This window comes from Anguilla anguilla, chromosome 3 (genome assembly GCF_013347855.1).
Source record: "Anguilla anguilla isolate fAngAng1 chromosome 3, fAngAng1.pri, whole genome shotgun sequence".
NCBI lineage: Eukaryota > Metazoa > Chordata > Actinopteri > Anguilliformes > Anguillidae > Anguilla > Anguilla anguilla.
Genome location: NC_049203.1, coordinates 57,861,150 through 57,878,201, shown reverse-complemented (window position 1 = coordinate 57,878,201; position 17,052 = coordinate 57,861,150). Strand labels below are relative to the sequence as shown.

The 17,052-nt window shown below is 38.6% G+C and overlaps 2 protein-coding genes across 6 annotated transcripts; both read left to right on the top strand.

Moving 5' to 3' along the window:
• Window positions 1-251: 251 nt before the first annotated feature.
• Window positions 252-8,573, top strand: si:ch211-212k18.7 (macrosialin). The gene is made up of 6 exons (XM_035410269.1): window positions 252-409; window positions 3,303-3,796; window positions 4,293-4,412; window positions 5,159-5,228; window positions 6,328-6,501; window positions 6,884-8,573. The coding sequence occupies exons 1-6, from the start codon at window positions 364-366 to the stop codon at window positions 7,021-7,023; spliced, it is 1,044 nt and encodes a 347-aa protein (XP_035266160.1). The 5' UTR covers window positions 252-363; the 3' UTR covers window positions 7,024-8,573.
• Window positions 8,574-12,500: 3,927 nt separating this feature from the next.
• LOC118223575 lies at window positions 12,501-17,041 on the top strand. 5 transcript variants are annotated; one of them, XM_035410285.1, is made up of 7 exons: window positions 12,501-12,822; window positions 13,390-13,533; window positions 13,826-13,936; window positions 14,344-14,397; window positions 14,773-14,925; window positions 15,898-16,020; window positions 16,283-17,041. In XM_035410285.1, the coding sequence occupies exons 2-7, from the start codon at window positions 13,396-13,398 to the stop codon at window positions 16,319-16,321; spliced, it is 618 nt and encodes a 205-aa protein (XP_035266176.1). In that variant the 5' UTR covers window positions 12,501-12,822; window positions 13,390-13,395; the 3' UTR covers window positions 16,322-17,041. The 5 variants fall into 5 exon arrangements, with proteins under 5 accessions (XP_035266176.1, XP_035266175.1, XP_035266174.1 ...); XM_035410284.1 differs by having other exon boundaries at window positions 12,501-12,832; XM_035410283.1 differs by having other exon boundaries at window positions 12,501-12,852.
• The last annotated feature ends 11 nt before the right edge of the window (window positions 17,042-17,052 follow it).

Below are 17,052 nucleotides of genomic sequence, written 5' to 3'. Positions count from 1 at the left end.
TACAGCACCTGACATTTGAAGTCTGCAGTTTGAAGTCTACTATTGATTAGATTATCAATAGTAAAACGCTTACACTTGCTCGATTCAAATGTAATGCTTTTAAAAACACACTTTAGTAATTTTTGTTCCTCTACAGATTTTCTAAAACATGTTCACGTCGGTTTTGATATAAGCGGGGCGTTTGAGCAATTCTGTTCGTGCTCGAGTTCAACTTCCTTGTGCGTTAAGTTTCGCTTTACTGTGTTTAAACGTGGACGCAGCTGCCAAAAAAAAACAGATACCTTGCGCTCAAGTCACTTGTCTGCTTGACGGAGAGGGGAAGAGTCGCGCAGTTTTCGAAGAACTCAAACAACCAAAATCACAATGAAAAACGGATTTATGTTGTTTATGGCTTGCGCCATAACTATGGGTATGCTATTTAATGCATTTCATTTTATGAATCGGCTTTTATTTAACTATAATTAAGTACGCCACGTGTGCCTTCAGTTTCAGAATATTAGGATCGGATGGCTGTTGTTGGCGTTTTACGGTTCAAACTAATACTAAAGTATATTTGTGTGTTTCTGCGAATCAACTGTCTATCCTACAATTCGGTACAATGGAATCTAATTGCAGGTGCCTATTGTTCCCATAGTGGCAAGTGGCGTTTTTTCAGTCGCATCAAATCAGAGGTGTATTGTCCGTTTCGCTTGCCTTGCTCATTTTTTCTTCTAGTCGCACGTAAAACGTATTGTTTTGTACATATAATTATCTTTGAGAGATTTACTTTTACTTGGTATAATATAGCCGCATTGAATAGGTCCTGGATTTAAAGACGACAGTGAAAGAGTCGCTGTTTATACTTGTTGTTGCCATTAAGCAATGTCGGCTTATTTTCACATGAAACCGTGAAGTTGCAAGATATTTTATACAGAACTATTGGTTTTGGGTAATGAAATGATGTACTTCAATAAACCCATAAGGCATGTGCTTCTTTAAAAGGGAGTGTCGAGGTAGATCACGGGAGTGTTTGCTAGTTTCGATTTCCAGTTTCTGGCGAAGAAAAGCTGTACAAAGTTTCTGATACAAATTATCTTGCAACAACAACCCGAACTAGCCAGTTACAAAGTGTTAAGCGCGAAGATTGACTGCTTTGATCTTACTTTTTTTTTTTAAAACTGCTATCGCTGTGGTAGTTTCCTCTTAAGTGTAACCCAGACCCTGGTCTGTTTTTGCGCCAGTTTGCAAGTGCGTAAAAAATTTACGGAAGTGTGAACAACTTGTTCTTGTTATGTATCCACATAAATGGACATGCCATTGTATGTTTTTATTATCATTATAGTATCTATACGCATGTTTCGTACTTTAGGAACTTAATGTAATTATAACTGTGTCGAGATCCTCTTTTGGCTTACATACCAAGAGATATTTAATTGGGTATAGCCTTGGCGCTGCCAGCGTCGGCCACCCTTTCACGTAGTTTCACTGACTTATTATGTTATTAAAGGTTTATATTATACCAAATTGACTACATTTGTTACGTAGATCCATAATACAATTACATAATGATGTATACGTGCTATTTTGTAGCCTGTTGTAGATTATTAATTGGTGGTTGCAGTTTTTAATACCCCCCCTCCTAAAAAGACATTAGCTTTCACTGACAATATGCTAAGCGTTGGCATTTAAGTAGAGTTCATTCACATATGAAGCAAGAGAGAAGTTGTTGCATTTTTGTCATTTCTGTGCGGTTTCCAAAGTCACCTGGACAGCCAGCCTTATTGCAGAAATACAAGACAAAGCTGCTTTATAATGCTATCCTTTACCACGATAGCCATTGGTCTCTTTCAGCAACAACAATCTATAATCAGTACTGAGCGAGGATGCAAATGTGAACAGCTATTCCCTGCCACCCCCATTTCTTTATCCTGAAGTATGGGGAAGTTTGGGTACATTTGCGACACTATTTTTCATTAACATTTTGTTTAAACCATTAAGTGCAATTTGTCTATTATGAAGGCAGCTTTTGAGCAAAGGTATAAGGTATTTAAATGAGTTCCAACTTTTGTTCCAGATCTTGTTCTATGAAACATTTTACTTAGAATTTTAACTAACAGAATTAAAAATACTTCTGAATTATCAGACAATCTTTTTTTCGCTTTTGCACTGGAATTTTTCCATCTTACTTTTGTGAAGCTGAATGCTTGGACTCAGTTCCTCATTCTCAACATTGATGATGCATGATTAATTGTCATCAACAAGCAGGAACTTTGTGGCTCTTAACATGTGACCTGACATGCACTGTATACAGTCATATGTCAAACTGCTGATTCTGCAGCAGACACATGACATTGTACTGTCCCCCAGTTAATAAGCCATTATGCAACAGGTATGTGACATTATACTGTCCCCCAGTTTATATGCCGTTATTATGAATTTTTTTATAACTATTTAAATTTTACTGTTCTGGCCTTTGTAAGGTTTGCAAAGCAAGAATCCTGTGTTATTTATTCATTGTCTGTCATTCAGTGAATATTTTATTTAGCCAGAATGTCGTGCACTTCTTCTTATAAATTCCCTGATCCATAGTGGGAAATTGCAGTGTGTCAGAATGGCTTGGGGTAGTTTAATTGGGCCATTAGCACTGGCCTAATTAAAGTTCTCTCTGTATGTGTATGTGTGTGTGTGTGTGTGTGTGTGTGTGAGAGAGAGAGAGAGAGTTGAAGCGGACAATAAAAAAAGGCAACGCATTTTGACCAACAGGTCAGACCTGTTGATTGAAAATGCATTGGCGTTTTTTTATTGTTTCTTTGGATATGCCAATTAAAAAGGCGTCATTTTTCCCTTTCCTCCTTTATTACTTACTATATAGAGTGCCTTGGATATTTTTGGAAGTAAGCTCTGTTTTTCATCTTGCACTATTTTCTGATATTTTGAAGAGCTTTACTACTTCCTTTTTCAATGTTTGATCTTTAGTTCCCATTTCCAAAGTGCACCGTCATATACTGTAATTTTTTGTTCTTTGGTTATTTATCCACTAGAGAACCCAGGGCCATCTTATGTCTAAGAAAGAATGTTTAACTTGAATCAGTACACACATACATTCACACATACAGACAAGTTCAATTTAAACATAATTTAAGTATTCATTTGGAAATGAATGTCAGTTTGGAGGGTGACATGGTTAGGGTGACACTGTGCCATCTTGTTGACAGACAGGTTTTTCAGGTCTTCACAGCAGTTGCCTGCAGCCTTTTTTTTTTTTTGAAGGAGTTATAGATGCTGTGTTTTTCTAAGGATGATTGTCTATTATTTTTCTAAAGCTGTTGCAGTTTCTCAAGATAATGGGAAGGAATTCAACCCATCTGCCACTTTTTCTCCTCCTCGGCAATTTGATGCCTCCTCAACGACCGGCCCTCCTCACAATACGACCACCCCTCATCACAATACGACCACCCCTCATCCCAATACGACCACCCCACATCCCAATACGACCACACCACATCCCAATACGACCACCCCACATCCCAATACGACCACACCACATCCCAATACGACCACCCCTCATCCCAATACAACTACACCTCATCCCAATACGACCACCCCTCATCCCAATACGACCACCCCTCTTCCCAAGACGACCACCCCTCATCCCAATACGACCACACCTCATCCCAATACGACCACACCAGCTCCTCAGCCTACGCCCAAGACCAACCTGACAGCTGGAAACTATACTCTGAAGAGTGGCAATGATGCGTGTGCATTGGCCAATATGGCACTGGAGGTCAGAGTGGAGTATGGCACCAAAAACAAGGTCAGCTTCAGAAATGCTTGCATTATTATTTGGGGGCTGTGTCCATGGCTAATAGGAGGGAGGGCTGGGTATTTGTTAATACAAGATGACCGTTATTGTAGTTGTTTTTAATACCGTTGTTGTAGTTTCTTTTAATACAGTCCACAGGGAATATCTATTTTGTGTCGGTAAATGTACTTAGAAAAATAAATCAGCTTCACTCCACTGATTAATTATACACTAACAAACAGAGTTGGCTGATGAACATTTAAAAAAATTAACTTTTAATTGGTGGGTTCTAAAACACTTAGCCTTTAACCTTTAATAGCTTATTTTGCTATACTGTCAGCTTTTTCATTGTGAGTTATGTCAAATTGTGCCGAATGACACTGTAAATCTGATGAATTGAATGCCCAGTTGAATGATCTTTGGAAGTGATGCCCAAGTTCAACAGTTGGAGTAGATGGTGTATGAAGAAGGACCACCTAGTGTTAAACTCTTTTCTTGAATGTTTCAGTCTGAAGGGGCCTACATTGTCCAACCAGGGAAGACATCTGTTTCTGGGACCTGCGACAAGTTAAGTGTGAAGTTCACCCTCACCTTCAAAGAGGGGTCTATTGACTTCCAGTTTCAGAAGGTAAGTGTTAGGAGATTTTAAATATATGGTTTTGCATGATGTATTTTATTCCTGGCGTCTTCTCCAGCCTCTTGGCTGTGTGTAAAGATTTTGACAATTCTCCTTAGGAAAATATGGTCAATTGTTCCTCTAATCAATGTGGTATTTGGCTTAAGATTTGGATACTGTGTGAGACTATAATAGATTTGTTTCCTGTATATATAAAATGCTGTGGACTGCTGTAAATGTGGTACAAGTAAAATGTCATTGAGAAACAGATTAGCTTACTACAAATAACCACACTCAAAATATTGACATGATATACCTATAATAACATAGACTGTGGTGTTAGTAGGTCAACATGATAATGGTGCCTGTTCTGTTGATCAGGCTGAGGTTGAAACAGGTTAAAAAAGGAACCTGGCAATTAAAGGGGAAGTTGTAACTCAAAAAGCCTATTTTTATAAACTGCAGAGAAAAAACTCTGGAGCTTAAAATGACAAGATGGGCCAGCTGAGGTAGTCCAGGTGTTCATGAATAATGGGCATTGAATCATTGTCTACAAATTCTCCATATTCTTAAGAATGTTGGGGCATCATTGTACTTGAGTGTTCTGCTAAAGGTTTGAAAATTTAGTTTAGATGCAAGTTATTTGCAAAGATGAGGGGATGCACAGTCAACTTATTGTTCCAACTATCAGTACCACACACACACACACACACACGCACATACTTGGTAATAATCCTGTGATTCCTCATCTCTTTCAGAATGTCTCTGAGAAACTGGTCTATGTTAGCTCGGTTGCTGTGGAACTGACCTACCCCTTTGACCATGCAGGTACATATAAGCAAACTTTGAAAGTTTTAGACAACAAACCATTAAAGTATCATTACTGTAATATAACCAAGAAGATCTCCTAGCTTTTGATAACTTTGTGCACCTTGCAAACACCTGAGTGAACTCATGATCTTGCTCCTCCTCGAATGAAAGAATTCATTTTACAGTTTTCAGATATGCCTAGGAAAACTAGAACACCCACCAGAGGTGATTGTGTAATCCATCACAGAACAACTGAACTTGGTTGATCAGCAGTTTCAATCAAAGCAGTAAATATTGGGATGCAACACTTACCAGTGTAATAAAATGTATGAGTTTTAAAAGTTTTCAATCACAGTTGAAATCATGGTTGAATTCAAATCAATCATGTGATCATTAATCAAATATGAAATATAGTAAGTACTGTTTCTTCTATTATTTTTAGTAATAATGGTGATACATTTGTCTTTTAACATTGACATTCTGTGTACACCGTCTTTCTTTTACTGGTACCTATTCAGTGACAACAAATGAAATTTAGTCTGATGGCTAATTCGGGGACAGCCAAGTGGCTACCCACTGTCCCTGTCAAAGAAAATAAAATAAATAGTAAGCATGTAAGTAAATTGTAGGTTAGCAAGGTCTTGTAAAGAGAAATCTATCCACTATATGACAAAATAATATTTCAAACCATGCACAATGGTTGAATTAACTGCACAGTTGCTTGTAGTGTGTTTAAGGTAATGACTGGAACAGTGCTTTCTGTATACTGTACAATTTTATTTGGCCTTATGGGGACATTCGGTAGGCTTTTGTGCACACAGAGACAATGTGTACAGTCATGTCAAGGTACTAATAGTGTCTCCCCAACAACTTCAACAACAATCACAACTGCACATCCTCCTAAACCAACCGCACAGCCTCCCAAACCCACAGAACAATTCCTGAGTATTAGACGCTGTAAAAATATCAGATATGAAGCATTGTAAAATGATGAAACTAGTCAATGGGTCAGTAGATCTAATTGTAATTAAGGATATCTTCATAGTTATGGTGAATAAATATATTTATGTCAGTAGACTAGCAGAGTTGACTATATTTTTTTTGTTTTGATTTACAGATCCTAAAACCAAGTACGCAGCCAGCAACAATTCGGTGAAGCTCTTCCCTGCAGCGATTGGTCACTCGTACTCCTGCCGGAACCAGTCGGTGTACTTAGGAAAAGGCATCCATTTGGATATGACCCAAGTCAGGATGCAGGCCCTTAACATCACCAACACCAACTTTGGCCTCCGTATGTATCTGCCTAATACATTGTAATGTATCCATCCATTGAAATGCTCTTTCAAAATGTTGTTTTTAAGAATGATAACTTGTTGCCAAAACTGGCAAGAAAACATTTGTAGAGGTAAAAAAAAAAAAAGTTTGTTAAAGTTTTCCAAATCTACTGTTTAAACCCTACTGATGTTAACTGTGAACCAATACACAGAAAGTGTCAAGTGTTTTTGAATAATTGGTTCTAAAATATTTGTGCTAAATTTTTTGTTTGCTAATTTATGTGGTTTGGGATTTGTAGGTGTTAGGATTCAATTGATTCTGATTCTGACACTAGGCAGCACCAGCTGTATTCACCGCCTCAGATTTTGCATCTCTGACAATGTCATCTCTCCAAACAGCTGACCCATGCCCTGCTGACCAGCCGGACTATCGTGTGGCTATAGCTGTGGGAATCGTCCTACTTATTCTCATTATCATCGTCATTGTGGCCTACCTCATTGGCAGAAGGAGGAGAATTGATGGCTACCAGTCTCTCTAAAATCCCAAATCCACCAGAGCCAAATGAGATTTAAGAGGGAGGTATACCTGCTATAATACCTGCTATGTAAATAAAGTGACCAAGGATATTTAATCTCTTTCTCCCCTAATATCCTCTTGCACTCAGTTTCAGTTCTGCAGGTCTGGCACGTTTTGTGCCGCAGATTGTAGAGAGGGGACACCATTTTGATTTAAAGTTTACTTATACGTGCGAAAGACCTAGGTGAGTGGGTTGCAGTTCTGTTAAAAGCCTGAAGGGAACAAAATTTCAAGGGACCATGCAGCCCTCAAGAACACGTCTAGCCTGGCTGCCTCAAGAATACATGCTTTACCACTACACCAGTAATTCTGTTACTTTGAAACCAACGTATGTACCAAACAGCATTTGCATACAGTTCCATTTATTCTCTTTCCGCAGCCCACATTTGTAATCAATGAGCATCCGCAACCACTAACTGGTCTCCACAATACTTCCATCACTGATTTATTGTATGTTTTTGTTTGTGAACTTAATGGGAGAAATTTGTCTGTTTCCTGTTGTGCTTGGAATCATATGCAATATTTGACTAAGCTAATGGATGCAGTACAAAGACTTTAATGATTTATCACTGAATACAGTTCTTACAAACTGGATACAACTAATTAGAAACAAACAAAATTCCATGAGTACAGCTGATTTTATACAATGGCATTTCTGACAACTTGATTTGAATTTCAGAGATACGTCAAAATGATTGATCTGTGTTTTTTTTAAAAAACCATCTTCTGTCAGCTTGACTGAGAGAGCATGTAAAGGTAAAGGCCTTGTGCAATGTTCTGTTACACTGAAATTCTTTCATTGCCAGATTTATTTATGCTTAACTCCTCATTTGAAGTGGCTTTTACCATAGGATACATAATGCCTGGTGGAGGCTGGAAAATGAGAAAGAATAGGCTTACTTCAAGATTGTTTCCAGTGACATAAATGGATTAAAATTTGCATGCATATATTGAGATTTATCCTTGGGTGATGATTAATTGTCCTTTCTAGCACCCTAGTGATATCCTGTTTTCATAATCCATGGTTTTAGCTTTCATTTCTGTAATATCAACTTATTTAAATGCAGTACCTTGGGAGCCTTGGCCCTCTGATCATGTTTAGCAAAATGCCTGAGTGATGGGGATTTTCTTGGAAAAATAGCATAAACCCTAATTATTATACTGAATGAAGCATTTGAAGGAATGCCACACATTCTCCCTGCTTTCTGTTGTACAGGCCTGTGTCTGTGTATGTCAACTTGATGAATGGAATATAAATTCTAGACAATTGGATTTAAAGGATTGTGAAAGGGAAGCAGCAGAATCTTCACCTCAATGGATCTGTACAAGGGATTTCATTAGCTAGCTGTATTCAGCTATTTCAGCTGTATATCAGGTGTTTTGATATCTTTGGGTTCAGATGGGCCATATTTATGGAATATATGTGAGTTTCCAGTGGGATTGGTTTCCGGTTAATACCAATTTGTGTTTTAAATTTCTGCTTACAATTAAAAGATTTTCTTTGTTCAGTTATTCAGTGTTTTTTATTTGGTGGCAATATAAAAAACTTGGCTGTTATATTGTGGGCTTATAAAATGTGGGCTTGTTCTGTGGGAGAACGTAATGTGAACAACTTAATGAAGATAACTGTGAAGAAAGAATGTCATCATGGCTGTTTTTTTTGGCCATGTCTTTTGGCACCTGGTTATACCTGAAGTCATATTTACTCTGAATGGAATGTCCTTCCAGAACAGAAAAAAGGAGGGCAAGCAGGATTTCCATTCAAAAACAATTTTAATACTGAGGCAGAACCACATTACATTGCATGGGGTAGGCAGTTGCAAAAATAGAAAAAAATGCCAGCTTTTACTTCACAAGAGCCAAAGGCACACCCTTGCCTTGTGACAAACTACAAAATGCATACCATGAAATCCAGTGTCACCTCGTAAATTTTAAGGCACTGTTCTAGTTCATGGGAAGGGCCTTGTGGTTGGGAATGTAATGTAGAATGGTATTCAAATATTTTTACCATCAGTACAGTGAGATCATGCTGCTGTACCCTGAAAGCAACTCTAGGCCATTTTGGTGCAAGATTTAAGCTTGAAGTACAGAATGTTTGGTTTTAAAACTATCTTGAATAGAAGTGGGTGCTGTGTGTGTTCTAAGTGAGTACAAGCATCTGGTGAGATGCCCAACTATCCTTAGCTAATGGATTTAAGTACACGTGACGCCCTCTCATTTCAAATCCAAGTCACTTTTAAGATGAATCTGTGTGAACACTTTACATTTTTATCATGTTAGAGGTTTGTTTATACTTCTACAATCCTCATGTCAAACATGAGACCCAGCAAACTAGTATCGACTAAATGAAATTAACATTTTCAGTGACACGCAGTGGGGTTCAAGGAATGAAGTAGAGCTTGATTCATGCATGTTTTATTAGCCTTGCCAGTAGCGTGTCAATATATGCATCCGCTTCATCTTCTGTACAGTACAACAGCAGTGCAGGCCAATCCCACAGTGTCCTCCACACATACTATCCATACAACCTAAGTGGTTGAGGCAAGAATGAGAAGGAAGAAATTGGTACAAGTGAGGATTAATGTTTTCAAATTGGTTCTTTGATTACCTGAATGGTTGGAGTGTTGCGTTTTCTGGACACTTCATCACCGTCTCCATCATAGGGTTGTCCCTCTGGGCAAAGACTACAACTAAAGAGTCACCCTCCCATTCTTCTGCTGCCATCGCATGGATTTGATTAGACCCCATTACAGCTATAGAAAACATTTGGCACTGCAAGCTAGTGTGCCAGTCTTACCCTGTTCCCAGGTGGCTGGGCCACTCATCTTCCCATTACAACTGGATTCAACCCCCATCCACAGACTTCCACCTACAGAAAGAACAGGAAGTGCAATCCCCCAGATCGCACTTCTCTTCTGCCGCACCCCAAATCACCTTTTACCCTCTGTGAAACAGATTTACTGGACAGAGTCCATATTCTGAGAGGCTGCGGTTGCCTTCAGGTGACAAATAATGTTGATCTATGGAAGGGATTATTTGTTTAATGAAGAGATGGTCAACAAAACAGCAGTTATGACAGCAGTGATTATGTGAAAGCCCTAGAATTGACACACTGAGCTCTTTTCTTTGTGGAATCTGAAGGATTCTAGCTGCAGCAGAAGCTCGTCATCCTGGGCTTCATTCAGGAAGCAGCATTTTGATCCTGTTATCCTAGAATCATTAAGGCACCTGCAAAGAAGTCAAGGCCAGAATAGTATGACCAGAATACTGAGGCTATAAGGAGATCTCCAAAAGAGGGGGATGGGAGAGAGAGAAGCCACTAACCCGTGATTGTCAATGAAGGCATATCTAGGGACTATGGTGATGTCAGGCACTAAGGTAGCCACACAGCTGTCCACAAGCACAACGTTTATCAGGATGGCAGAGGATTCAATGATAATGATATCTCCCAGGATGTACAAATTGGAGGCTCTCAGCATGCCAGTCATCTGCAAATTTAAAGTACACCATCTGAGCACAGCACTACACAAAGTAGTGGGGTTAACATTTTACCTACTAGTCATGAACCTAAGGGAGAACTCAATCTCTTCAGTAGACATGGTGGAAGTAAAGGGGATCCGGGTCAGCTTAAGGACATTGCCACTCACAGTGGGCATCCTTTCTTAGATATATCAGAAGGCATTTCAAGATCAGAATTTTCAGAATTATACAAAGACCACAAAGGCCAATACCCAGTTATACTGATCTCATGTAGTGGCACTGAATACAAATTTCCACTGCATTGGCTCTCACAGTGGAGGTTCCACCAATGGCTGATGGTTTGTAGTGGTGTGAAACTATAGACAAGGTAATCCTCAACAACCTGATGCAAGGAAAAGCGATGTCATAACATCCATTTGTCAGGGTAGCCAAGTAAGTTGGAGGTTCAGTGTACATGTAGCGTGTCTTGACATTCTTGTAGCAATGACTCCAGAAAACAGGTATGGCAAGTTGTCCTGCTGACTAAAAAACAACTTCCCAGGCTGAGATCAGATGGCTTGATTCGTTGGCCTGGAACAAGAAAGTCCTGCTTGACTACTACCTAGTTTGAAGTCTCTCTGCACTGTGACTGCACAGCCTGGAGCACCAGCTCTATCTATTGGAGAGGGACAGAATGGTGCTTGATTGACAGTGTCGCTTGTGGTTGGCCTGGCACCATTGAAAAACACCATTAAGAAAATTTTTTAATAAAAAGCAAACATTAATAAATGTCGAACTCATGTTTCCACCCACACCTTTTTCTCTGAAAGGCAAAACCATTAGCAAGGGTAGTGTAAGAGCTTGGCAGCTTATATCAGCATAAGTCATCAAGGTAAATTGATTTATATGTATGCATATGCATGACGGTTTTGTTATGGCCTCTCCTGATCAATATTTCCTTGACACAATTCAGTTTTAGGTGCCATTTTCTTTGTCTTAAACGCATTCATTGTCCATAATTAGTTAGTGTGAAACACCAGGTTTCAGCAATTAGAACCTCATCTGATTTTACATGAGTCTATAATTGAATCAGTTAAAATATTTGACATCATTTAAAAATAATCACTGGGCATATTGCTCATTATTAGTCATGAAAGCAGTAATTAAGACCTCAAGAATACATAATCACAAGAACAGGTCATTCAGACCCTCTAGGCTCACCATTAATCATTAGCTATAGTTGATCAACTAATTGAAAGTCCTGGGATCTGAATATGGGACATTTATTCTTTGTGGCAATAATTTCTGACATAATGTGTAAACATGACCTAATAAAGTATTTAAGTGTCTAATAAAGTTAAATTAGCAGCTCACGACAATTCAGGAGTACCATTTGTGGTTGAAAGGAAAACAAGTGTACAAAGGGGTGCCCTAGGACTGAGTTTGGGCAATGTTTGATATATGTTATTATGTAATTATTATTGTGAGGATGTGCTTAACTATTACAGGTGTTGCATTTAAAGCCCCTGAGCATTGTGCAATCATTTTAAATAGTATTCAGTGTTCATTACATTACATTAGTAGACACTTTTATCCAAAGGGCTGAATGGCCTGTTCGCATCAGTATGTTATGTTATGTTAAGTTCTCTCCTTCCTGACAAACTTTTTTTGATTTATCATTGCATATATTGATATAGCGTTTATGCTATTGGATGCCTATAGCATGTTAATGCCTCAATGTCACCTGTATTTTAATCCAGCCAGTATTTTAATGGTAAAAGCCAGTTCCTGTAGTTCCCAGCACATAAAGGCTTCAGGTGTGTTGAAACATTACATTAACAATATAAAGGGCTGCTTTTCAAAGCGAAGACGTACTAAACTAATGTGAAACAATGGCAGTCGGACGTTATCACAATAACAAAGTTGACGTTTCCTGCTGTAAACCATTGGGGCTACAGCTATCCGAGGACGAGATATGGTGGGGAGTTTCAAGTGCTTCGCTTTGAAATTATCATGTCATGAGCGATTTTTAAAGGCGCAGAACGTCTGCTTTAACTTAAAACTGACATCGACTGAAAGCACGTGTAGTACCACTACCACTAGCCTACTTTGTGAATAACTACTTTGTTGGTAAACCCTCTTTTTTGAAAATGTAGTTCGCCAAAAATTGGGGAACAAAACCCGTCGCGTACCAAAGTTGTGTGTGTCCTGGCAGTCACGTTCCTATTGTGAAAGCGAAGGATTGGCTGAGAGGCGCAGTGCAGAACGGAGCAGTACTGGCGAAGGAAACAACGGGGCGTTGGTAATAAGAAGTAACTGTCCCGCACGAAAAGTTCAGTTTTGTGTTACATTCGAAACGAAAATCGTGAGATTTGTGTTTTTGTTACGTTTATGATAACAAATGTGTTTTGGAGAGATCGAAATACGGGGTTGGCATCAATAATTAGTAAGTTTTCGGTTATTGCGTAAGTGCAATCGATTCTGTTTACAATTCTGAATATGCTGCACAATAGATTGAAATCAAAAGTTAGTCATTTAGTGATGTATTGCATAGGCCTAACTTAATTTACATGCACTACGGACTTCTGAGTGAGCTAAAAGCTTTGCAATTCTTTAAGTCAGTAAATACGTATTGTCGGTGTCTCATACTAGTAAAGACAGTTAATATATAAAGATATCTCTGATTTTGTGAAGTAGCATACGGTTCGCAAGTCTAGTTCTGCCACAAAATCAAGTAGCCTTTGCCCGAATAGGTGATTTACGTATGGAAAACGTGTATGTGGGTTTTTTAGCGTTGAAATGTAAATCGTACAACATTTCTAATGTAACATTTAATACTTTTTCAATATTCACCTTCACTATCATTCAGAAAGAAATGGAATCTGTAGCCGTTATCGACCAACATTCCACCAACACCCCTGGAAACGAGGATGGTCCGCTTGTTGCAGTAACTTTTCAAAAGAATCCTCACCAAACACAGAAGTACCTTGAGGCAGAACCCAAGGCCCTTGGGGTGCGTAGCTTGTCTTTATATGCCTTTATGTGTCATATATTGTAATGTTTTAAATGTGTCAGTCAAAAACGTTATTTATCCCAAGAGCACATTTGAAAGAAGAATAGTAAAATAATTTTCAGGTATGGCTACCCTTGACAGTCCCAAAATGTAGAATTTAATTTATGATTTAACAACTGTTTTCCACAATGTTTCAGTACAACAAATGTGAATGCATGGTGACATAGGGATGTCAGTTGAAGGAATACCAGTTTGTTACACTTGTTTGACTCTTTTTCATCTCTCCCAATAGCTGACTCAGATCACACTCAGTGTATTTCAGATCAGCATGGTCTTTGGTGCTTTCTTGTCTATTGGTGATACACATTTCGTTGAGGTCTTCCAGGTCATTGGGTCTCTGTTTGTAAGTATCCATTATACACACACCTGCACATGTTCATGGCATTATTGGTGAATTATACCTGTCTGTATTTTCCAGTATCATCAGTCCCTGTTGCCTCCTCTCTCTGGGAAATTATGTTGTTTAAATATCATCTTTGCCCTTGTGATGTAATCTGTGTCTTTGGGTCACAATAATTACAATCAGTAATCATTACAGGTCAGATAATTTATGGATAATTTATTAACGAGATGTTTAGTACAAATTGAACTGAACCTCGGCTGATGTTGTGTCCATGTTTTTACTTATGTGGTAATATTGAAACAACTTGAAGTATGTTTTATATTAAGAGACTGTGAAACATTGTTACTGTTGTTGTGGGTACACTAACTTGTTTTTTATTGCTATTATTATAACTCTTTGCATTACAGGCAATTATTGCTGGGAGTATTGCAATAGCGGCTCAGAATCTCCACCTGCCCACTGTAAGCAATTTTTTTGAAGGGTTTGGGGGAAGGTTTGGATATGTTTGGTTTTAGGATGGGTCTGGTATTTGCTAGGTTAGGTTGAGGATTTGTTATAAAAAGGTATGATTTCTCAGTTGGATAAACAGTAAACCCAAGCAGTAGTTGTAGTTGTAAAGACAATGATGAACAAGGCAGCAGCATGAAGTAATGATGGGATTGCTAAATTGTGTAAGATGCACTCTTTGTACCCATGAGCCAACTGATGCATCTTAAGAGTTCCAATACAAAGTAAGAAAATTTCAGGTTAACCTGGGGAAGGGATCTGTTAGTAAAAATGGATGAATACAAATACTGTTTCATACTTCTTTCTCTGTATATCTGTGTTCCCAACAGCTAAGGGCCTGCCTTGGCATGCAGTTGGTGGCATGTCTGGCTTCAGTACTCAATGTAATACTCAGCACCGGGGCATTTTTTCCTGGTTTCGATTATTGCTGGCACTCCATGTTTAATGTCACAGAGGTCACAAAAGTATGCCAAAAGCTTATGGTGAGTCAAGACATCCATTTGACTGTCAATCCTACATACTCTTCAGTGTACTATAATGATTTAGTCAGGTTTTCAGTTTAATCTGTACATTTGTTTGAAGAAAATAATTTCGTATCTGATAAAAACACCTTATAGAAGGTGACAGTCGTGTCAGAATCAGTGGATCAGAGTTTTTGTTAAAGCGGTATGAAGTAAATTAGCAGCAAGCAATTGGCTACACACATTTTGGGGGATCATGTTCCCAAATTATCAAAGAAAAAATTGTGATGGTACAGGCATAGTTACAATTGGGCATTCCAAACTAAGGTACGAAGGAATGAATACATAGAACTTAACAAGTTTGGGTATCACAGAACTAGTGTTAGTTCTGTGATACCCTATATGGGAATAGAAGAGGATGGGGAGTAATACAGAGCCATGAAAAAGTATTTGCCACCTTCCTGATATCCTCTATTACTGAATATTTGTCACACTGAATGGTTTCAGATCTTTAGACAAAATGTAATATTATACAAAAGGAACCTGAGTAAACACAAAACACATTTTAACTGTTAATTAAAAATTATTTCATTAAAAAAGTTATCAAACACCCATATGTAAATGTAAGTCTAATATTATGTATGGTTATTTGTAAATGGACTGCATTTATATAGTGCTTTTATCCAAAGCGCTTTACAATTGATGCCTCTCATTCACCAGAGCAGTTAGGGGTTAGGTGTCTTGCTCAGGGACACTTCGACACGCCCAGGGTGGGGATCGAACCGGCAACCCTCCGACTGCCAGACATCCGCTCTTACCTCCTGAGCTATGTCGCCCCATATTTCTCTTTTATATTACATAAATTCAGGTTATCAAAGTTCCTTGAACATTCTTAGAAACCTGACCAGCACATTCAGTGCACAAAGCATTACCCAACACTACCATGTAATTGCTCTCATTGTGCTTCCATCTCTTTCCCTCTGCTCATGAAAGGATGGGGTTAAGCATTACAATGCTGAGCTACTCCTGATCAACATTGCCGTCCTTGCCATTTGTGCCACCCTGACCACCTACTGCTGCAAGGTCATCAACTGCTGCACCCCCAGGGCCAATATGGTGAGGACAAAGGGAGGGATGGAATAAGGCAGAAAGAACTAGAGAGATGAATAAATTCAGACAACATGAATTTTGAGCAATGAAGAGAGCTAGAGACAGTGGTGTGAAATATTTGTATGATGTACAGTGTCAAGCATGCAGTAACAGGTGGGCCACCTTCAGTGACCACCCTTCCTTAGGCATCATGATTTACATTAAGTGAAATGTTTTGACTCATTTATTCTTTTTGTGGGTTGTTTGTCCTTTTTCTTCTTCCTTTTAGCCGGTGATCACCATAAGTGCTCCCCCAGCACAACAATGAATGGAAAAAGAGGTGACATTTAGGGGCTGAAAGAAATCTGGGAGAGGGGTCAACGTATTTGGAACCCTAAACTCTACTTAATCTGAAATGCGCACCACAAAAGGTTTTTTTTAGTTATTTTTTAAATTTAGTTTTACTCTTGACACCTTCAGGGATCATCAAATCACGGTCCTTGAGGGCCGAGAATTGCTGGTTTTCCACCCTCCCTTTACCTGGGAGTCAGGTGCGAAGACAGTCTGGCCAATTAGTACCACCAATTGTTCAGTTAATTACCTGGGAGGAAAGAAATCCTGGGCTGGATTTTGATTTGAGGACCAGATTTGATGATCCCTGTACATGTACTCTATATACACCGAATAGAGATAGACATATTTTATTTTATTGATATGGTACGTAAAGTATATTTCAAGTACAATTATGTGAATGTATATTTCCCTCACCTCTACTAAATTTGAATCTATACCCAAACAGCCCTTATTTAGTCATTTAATTATATGGATAAAGTCTAAAATCTGATTATTACATGGTTCTGTGACCAAATACACATCAGTCAACCCATTTTGTAATTTCTCTGTTGATTGAACAACTTCACGAAGCATGCTGCCAGCTGGATATACTGTATATGTGTTTGTGTGTATGTATATCCAGCTGGCGGCATGCTTATATATATATATATATATCCATAATGTTTGGGGCAAATGATTCTTGATTTGGCTCTGTACTCCACAATT